Here is an 8,423-nt window from a genome sequence, read left to right on the forward strand (position 1 = left end):
GAGTACTTTCACAAAGTACTCTCATTGTCAAGTTAGGAAACAACCAAGCAGTTGAAAACTCTTGTTTCAAAGCAGATTTCACGCCAAAAGCATGCCCACAGCAGGCTCTGTGAAATCCAGCTCCATATTCATGAGGTTCTGAAACAAATCAAACAACCCACCGGCTTTATCAGTGCAGTCCACAGAAGCGTATTAGCTAGAGACTGCTTGCGGCTCGGTCAGTTTTGATTTGTCTCGTTTGATGTGCGGTGTGTTTATTTCAGAGGTGGCGACCTGCTCAACTAAGTCCCTCGTCTCCTTTATCATGGAAACGTTCCCCCCTCGAGTAAACAGCAGAGGCTGAGCATCGTCTGGGGCTGGGAGAGGACAGGGGTCTGCAGGCGGTTAAAAGGTGTGCCATTAACACAGCAATGCAGCCCAATTCAGAGAAGGAGTTGGGTTTTCTTTGAAGCAAAGAGGCTACAAAACAGTCAAGCAGGAAAAGGCTGATAGGAAATCTAAAGTGTTCTGAGAAGTCTTGTCACTTTTGTGACAAACTGAAAAGAAACCTGCCCTCTTTTGGTGTTACTGGTATTCTAGAGCTCTGTGCCGGTTTTTCTCTTCCGAAAACAAACGGTTTGTTGTGAAAAGACAATGAAATGTGTAGATTTTATCGTCGTTACTTGCTACTTTTGTCAGTAAATCACGCAATATGCTCCTCCTCTACCTGATGATTCACATAATTTGATGTAACCTGAACCAACAGGATGTTTACATTCAGTGGCTGACCTGAACCTAATGGGAAGTTTCACATGTGAAAATATCTAAGCTGACTATGTTCAAGCGAAAATTGCAATTTGTTTATTATTATTATTATTATTATTATTATTATTATTATTATTATTATTATTATTATTATTATTATTATTGTTTTCTTGAAATCATTTTTGGATTAGAAGTTTTAAAAAAAATTGCTCAGAGTCATGAAGCTCCCACAAAGCAATTTGTGGGAGCTTCTAGATTAGAAGATTAAAGTCTTCTAATCTAGGCCACAATTTCACTCACCAGGAATCTGCAATAAATCTTGAGGTAGGTGATAAATCATAGATTAATGCCTGTCGTATGAATGTGATGCACTGGGTGAGGATGCAGGCTCCCTCTCGCACACCGTGGCAGCGATGCTGAGGATCCCCAGCCCCTCCCCTGGTGATCAGACGTGATAAAGGGCTGTCGTCGCCGCGTCATGGCCACAAGGAGAGATCTGCGGCGACTGCGCCTCCGATCCGCCCGCCTCTACATGGCTCTTTGGCTTTATTGTGAATTTCACATCACTGCTCTTCGCACAACATGATGGCACTCTCTGGCGTGGTTTCAATTTGGCAGATAGTTTGACACGTCGAAGTTTTTTTTTTCTCTCTCTCTCTGTCTCTCTCTTTTTGAACAACATATTTTATTTTAGAGCTGTTGAAGCTGACTTCCAATCAGGAAACAACTGCTTGGTAAGTTTTGAATAGATTTTTTTTTTTTTGACTGAGTTCAAAATTTTACAGCTGAAATAAATATTGTAATATGCAGATGTAATTGCATTTGTAGAAATTCTTTTTTTTTTCTTAAATCCTGCATCTAGTGTTGCAGATATAGTTAATTACAACAGAACAGATATTCAAAAAAATTTTCACAAAATGCCATGCTTTCTGTGTTGCTGTCACTATACGTTGGAATGTAGTCGCTTTCATTTCATGTGTCTGATCTGTCTGATGCAGGAAGCATCACAGGTTTCTTCAAACGGAAAAATAATTGTCTATTTCCCCGTTTCTTACCGGAAATCCCGTTGGGACGCAGGAGCGCATCAGAAGTGAATGAATGTAAATTCATTAAAAGCAGGAGTTTCTGTTTCAAAGAAAAGCAAAAAAAAAAAAAAAAAAAAGGGGTTAATGTTTTTCTGACTTAACACAAATATGCATATTAAAAGCTGTTAACGTATTTTTAACCAAAATACGCTTTAACATTTGTTTCTTAAAAAAAAACAAAAAACACTATAATCATTTGTATTAAAAAAAACGTCTTCTGTCTGCGGAATTACAATTTACTCCTGAAAGTGAGTGTGTCACAAATTTCATGAACCGTGATCGCGTTTTCAATCATGGTTGCACCTCAAATCTGTGCATCCCATTTCGGGTTTGTCATATGATTTACAAGAAATTGGCAGGGATGTCCTGAAGCAAATGAACACTTGAAAAAAAAAACTACACAATCTGAAAATAGATCGATCATATGATTTTATGCTTGACTGGACTTTTAATAAAACCATTTAGTACATTTTTACTAACTATAATAAATCATATGAAGTTCTATAACCCCTTTAAGGATTAACGTCGTACTGGAAGAAAACAAAACAACGTAATTTGTTTTTATAGTTACCTGCTCTCAGAGAAATGCATGTTTCATTTTCCATTTGGCATCACTATTGACATCTTATTTTACGACTATTTCACTGAAAACAACTGAAAACGTGCAGGCCTTTCATATCACTTTGTTCTTAACTGACTTTAACTTGAATGTCTCTGTGTCTCCGTTAACAGTGGACACTCCAGTGGACACCCTGAAGAGGTTTGAGCACAATTATTGACTGTAGAGGTGAAACACGTCCCCGAAGAGCGCAGTCTTCACTGGACGTCCAAGACAGAAACCAAAGCTGCGAAGCATCGTCACTGAGAGGGAGACGACAGGCGCAGTCATGCTGGGCGGTGAGGGAGAAAGCAGCGCGTACTCATCTGCAAAAGACGCGGCGGCGGACGAGAAGCGCGCCTCTCCAGCCGTGGATGGAGATGAGCCGGCGGGCAACAGGTATCCGGAACACGGCATGCCCTCCGATCGCTTCTACATCCCATCCACGATTACCAAGCACAGCCCAGAAACAGCGAACCCTTGCTCCTTTATCCCCTACACCCCCAGCGGGGCCGTGTACCCCCCGTCCGGCGCGGCCAGGTATTCGTCGTCTCTCCACCTGGGATCCGTGTTGCCAGCGGCGGGGTATTCCTCCTCGGCCGCCGGGCGCAGTCACTTCGGCGCCTCCTATCAACACGGGCAGAACCTCGGCTGCATTTACAATCCATACACCGCGTCGGGTTCCGCTCTGAGCAACGTCGCCCTGCCGGGGCCCGGGCCCGGGATGAGGGCCCAGGTTTACCTTTGCAATCGGTCGCTTTGGCTCAAGTTTCACCGGCACCAGACCGAGATGATTATCACCAAGCAGGGCAGGTTAGATGGCAGGGGTGAAACTCAAATAAGTACATTAAAAAAAAAAATTTTACAGTGGGAATTACCTTGCTTATGAATGATGGTTTGTGTTTCCAGGCGGATGTTTCCCTTTCTCAGTTTTAACATGGCTGGTTTGAACGTGTCAGCGCATTATAACGTGTTTGTGGAGGTGGTGCTGGCAGATCCAAACCACTGGAGATTCCAGGGTGGCAAGTGGGTCACATGTGGGAAGGCGGACAACAACAACCAAGGTGAACCATGCTGGGGGGAAAGAAAAAAAAAAAGAAAAAAACGTTTTGAATTTTTCCTTATATATATCTGCTCCTCGATTAAAGCAAACAAATAAGCAAAACATAAATACATTGCAATTTTTTGTTTGTTTTTGAAGCATTCATTCCGGTTTGTTCTATACACTTATATGTTGTAAATATGATCAGGGAACAAAGTCTACATCCACCCTGAGTCACCGAACACCGGGGCCCACTGGATGAGGCAGGAGATCTCCTTCAGCAAATTAAAACTCACCAATAACAAGGGGACCAGTCACAACACGTCGCAGGTAATAATGCGCCGCCAAAAAACGCAAATATGAAAGTTTTCATTAAGAGACGTTAATAAAATATGAAATATGTCTAAATAATTCATATGAAATTATCCCGCACCACACGTTTGTTTTAAATGTTCAAAGTGTATAACTTGTTTTTGTTATTCATCGACAAAAATGATTTAAATAGAAAATAACATGTTATTAGTAGAAAAAAAATTGACGATAGTTAGAGTTTAACTATCTTGTGCAGATTTTGGGCAAGCACAAAAGCAATATTCAATTCAAGTCATCGAATTATAACAGCGCATAAATTCACGAGTCTCGGTAACAAATGAACAGTACTTAAAAAAAAAAACCCAAAATGACTCGTTTGTTTTTATGTGTTTTAATTTTCATTTTTCTTCTACAAACAGATGATTGTGCTCCAATCGCTTCACAAATACCAGCCCCGGCTGCACATTGTGGAAGTGACGGAAGATGGAGTGGAGGACATCAACAGTGACGTAAAGACCCAGTGTTTCACTTTTCCAGAAACCCAGTTCATAGCAGTCACTGCCTACCAGAACACTGATGTGAGTATATGGACACAAGTCATTTTATTATTCAACTGGACTGTTCTCACCTTCACGTGTTAAAGAGGGAATATAGTACCTATGACTTATTTAATAATTTAGCAATTTAGGATTTTGGGTTCATTGGACTTCATGAGTGTGTAATTTATTATTCTAAGGCAAAAGTACTTAGATTTAATGCTCTAATGTATATACATATTTGCAAAGCAAAATGTCTAATCCTTACTATTTAAAATGTTCAATTAAAATATTTTAGTGATTAGATTTTCTTTTTAGAAGTAGAAAATAGCTTTTCTACTGAAAAATGACTGAGAAGAAAATATTGTGTCCCCCCTTCAAATTATCTGTGTTCCTCTGAAAGAACCAACTAGAGAGAAAGATATAGTTTGTTACATCATTTCTTGTCTGAGCTCTAGAAAACACAATTGAATTTCTGTAAATACTAAAAAAAAAAAAAAAATCTTTAACCTAGACATTGTATCTTAAGGGTTTTCTATGCAAAGATACAACTGGTTGTAAAGTCAGTCAATGTGATATTTGGCTGATGTTTTGCTCCAGTTGCAAACAATATCATTTTAGATGTAATGATGAATAACATTTGAACATAAAGGCTGTTGTTGTTGGAATGTCCCTGTTTCAATTCTGTTGAGGGTCCCAGACTTTCTTAACTCTAACCATTATGGGTATATGTTTGACATTTATGTTGTCCAAAAAATATAAAGAGAACATGACCTTTGTTTTTATTCTGAATGCCTGCATCTAATTCTTTTGCTTTTCTTCTCTTTAGATCACACAGTTGAAAATTGATCACAATCCTTTTGCCAAAGGTTTTAGAGATAACTATGATTCGTGAGTAATGTTTTTAATTTATTTTTTACATCGCATTCATGTCACATAATTGCATCTGGCAACTCATATTACAAGCATCGAACCCCCCCCCCCCCCCCCTCCCCTCACACACACATGCACACACACATTATATTTAATTCATCATTATTTCTTTCCAGAATGTACACAGCTCCGGAGAATGACCGCCTCACCCCGTCTCCGACCGACTCTCCCCGTGCCCACCAGATTGTGCCCGGCACCCGCTATACCATGCAGCCCCTCTTCCAGGACCAGTTCGTCAACAACCTCCCCCAGAACCGCTTCTACAACTGCGAGAGAGCAGTGCCGCAGACCAGCAGCCTCCTCTCACCTCAGACAGAAGACGGCGCGTCGCAGAGGTGGTTTGTCACCTCTATGCAGCAGGGGGGGAACAGCAGCGCCTCCAGCAGCAAGCTCGACTTGACGCCGTATGAGGGGGAGTACTCGAGCTCCCTCCTTCCTTATGGCATCAAATCGCTGTCCATGCAAACCACCCATGCTCTCAGCTACTACCCAGACTCTCCTTTCACCACGATGTCAGCAGGGTGGGGGTCCAGAGCAGCCTACCAAAGAAAAGTCCCTCCAAGTCTGCCATGGTCACCCCGGCCCAGCCCTACTGCTGGTTTCCCAGAAGAGTCGGTAAAGGTTAAACCGCAGGTACAAGATGAGGTGACTGGTAGTGAAGCTCTGATCAGCTCCTGGACAGAGACTCAGTCATCAGCCCTCTCACCAAGCAAGGCTGACTCATTTTCCATCGCCTGCAAGCGAAGGCGCCTGTCTCTTAACGGCCCAAGCTCAGAAGACTCACCCGCAAACGGCAAGTGTGAAGAGTTGGCCGCTGGTACCATCAGTAGCCCCTACAGTAAAGAGACCCCACCAACAAAAAGCATGTCTTACTATCCTTTTTACACAAACCCCTAAGTTCATATTTCTTTTCCTGTCAAATTTGAAAAACAAGGGGCCTCACTTTGCTTTTTTTCATCTGCCACAGTAATAAGGAGTTAACATTTTCCTTAGTTTTGTTGATCTTGTTTTGGCTGAAACATTTAATTTCCTTTGTCGTTTAAGTAAAATGATCAAGCACATGTAGAACAATTTACCAGACTACACAAATAAGCTTTATCATCCAGAAATGAGGTCATTCAATCTTTTAGTGGTCTGACGTATTCCTGGACTAAATATTTTCAAATGCCCCAACAAGGTTTGTGTATTCGGAATTTTGTACTAAAGCATGTGATTAATGTAACCATTTTCTTTTTAAAAAATCACAAAAAAAAGAGAGAGAAAGAAATATACTGCTTATTTGTTGCATACATTGCAACATCAACCTTGGCAGTCAGATTATGTGTTTTCAGATTATTTATTGAAGGTCTGTTTATATGAAATGTGTGCACTGGTAAAATGTGAGAATATTATGTTATATATTGCTTCAAAGTTTGGATATTTGATAATAAAAGGCATTTGTGTTCTGCTGTGCATTAAACTTGTGTATAAGAGAGCTTTTTAAATCCAAGGTTATTTCCATGCTCTATCAAGGGTTAATGTGTGCATTTCGCATTTCTATTTAAGCATGAATGAAGCTCATACGTTTACAGCTATATGACGCCCGCGAGGCATTGCGATTGGTCAGCTGCACTTCGTCAGATGAACCGGGGTTGATGGTCTTGTGGACTGCGTCGCACTCTAGTGGCGTAATTTTGTCATTACATGGGCCGCTACGTTAATCATTCAAGTCCAATATTTATCGGATGTTTTCCTTCCTAAACTGTTATGATATTGTAAATCTAATCTATTTTTTAAAGTGAATCTCCTCTAGATTTAAAAAAAAAAAAAAAGGTCTGAATATGTAGACTTCACCCTACATATTAAAAATGTCGGACTTATTTATTTATTTATTTATTTATTTATTTATTTATTTATTTAATTTCTTATCAACAACAGAGATTGCTGATTGTGTGCTGCAGTCATAACAGACTAAGATGTTGAACAGAGGTGCATTGTGCATAAGAGTTGTGTTAAATCTAACCACAATGATCTTTGGTGTAAAGCTTATAATTTTACTTTTTATTCAGTAGTGCAGAGGGTTAATGAACATATTAAGTGATACACTTAACATATATAGACATAGATAAATAACTATATTATGGAAGATTTAACTTATTTTAGTAACTCAGTTCAATAAGTGAAATAGGACATATTTCAAGCACTATACTTTTGTTAATTCTGATGATAGATCCCACCTAGCAAAAGAAAAAATAATAATAATAATAATAACAAATGTTCCTCAAAAAATGTTGTTTTCTGACACCTGCAACAGGTGGGTAAGTCATAAATTGTTACTGTTAAAGAAGTGGATGGCTCACATTGTGTTGCATCCAGGCATGTCTTTGGAAAGTTGAGTGGAAGGAAAAACGGAACATAACCAACAGCAATCAGAGATGATAGTTCTATCCGTTGATGAATTACATGGAGATACTGATTTCATTTTCTTGTATTAAATGCCATCTTCCACACTGCTTCCTTTGCTGTTTCAAAGTTATAGACATGTATGCAATTTAGCACCACACATATCCACAGTTGTAACAGGATCAGAGGAAAAGGAGCAGTGGATGTGCATGAATTGTGATGGTATATTGACAGTGCATTGAAATGTATATTCCATGATTCAGTTCAGGGTCTCCAAAGTGCAGCCCAGGGACCATTTGTGACCCTCGGAACACAAAGTATTTATCAAAGTTTTTGCTTTTTCAAAACTTAAGACAAAAAACACCCAGTGATTTTTACTAAAATGTGGACTTGGGCAAAACAAACTTAGCAAAAATAAGTTTGTTTATTTTTGCTAAGTTGTTCCCAGCTTAGCAAAGTAAAGCAGACTCTCCCTTCACCACAATGTCAGCAGGGTGGGGGATATGCTTCAAGTATGAAGCATATCTCTTATTCTTGAAAAGACGTGCAAAAAATCTACAAAAGGTGATCAACCTGAAAAATCTAGGAATATAGTTAGGTGATTTTTGTGTAATCCTGCAAACCTGCAAGAGCCATTATTGTTAAAGAAGTGGACTGTTCACATTGTGTTGCATGCCTGGATGCAACACAATGCAACACAAGGGATCTGTAAATCTGCAGCAATTTACAGATCCCTTGTCTACAGAAATCTAGCTGCTTTGCTTATTTCATTAAAATACTGTGTGCTTAGT

General features: G+C 39.7%; 1 protein-coding gene across 2 annotated transcripts; it reads left to right on the forward strand.

The window, feature by feature from the left end:
* Positions 1–1,149: 1,149 nt before the first annotated feature.
* eomesb (eomesodermin homolog b) lies at positions 1,150–6,998 on the forward strand. 2 transcript variants are annotated; one of them, XM_008432125.2, is made up of 8 exons: positions 1,150–1,478; positions 2,562–2,826; positions 2,935–3,240; positions 3,337–3,491; positions 3,678–3,799; positions 4,201–4,359; positions 5,147–5,208; positions 5,367–6,998. In XM_008432125.2, exons 2-8 carry the CDS (start codon positions 2,717–2,719, stop codon positions 6,145–6,147), a joined length of 1,695 nt encoding a protein of 564 aa, XP_008430347.1. In that variant the 5' UTR covers positions 1,150–1,478; positions 2,562–2,716; the 3' UTR covers positions 6,148–6,998. The 2 variants fall into 2 exon arrangements, with proteins under 2 accessions (XP_008430347.1, XP_008430346.1); XM_008432124.2 differs by having other exon boundaries at positions 1,152–1,478; positions 2,562–3,240; positions 5,367–6,997.
* The last annotated feature ends 1,425 nt before the right edge of the window (positions 6,999–8,423 follow it).

This window comes from Poecilia reticulata, linkage group LG16 (genome assembly GCF_000633615.1).
Source record: "Poecilia reticulata strain Guanapo linkage group LG16, Guppy_female_1.0+MT, whole genome shotgun sequence".
Classification (NCBI taxonomy): Eukaryota; Metazoa; Chordata; class Actinopteri; order Cyprinodontiformes; family Poeciliidae; genus Poecilia; species Poecilia reticulata.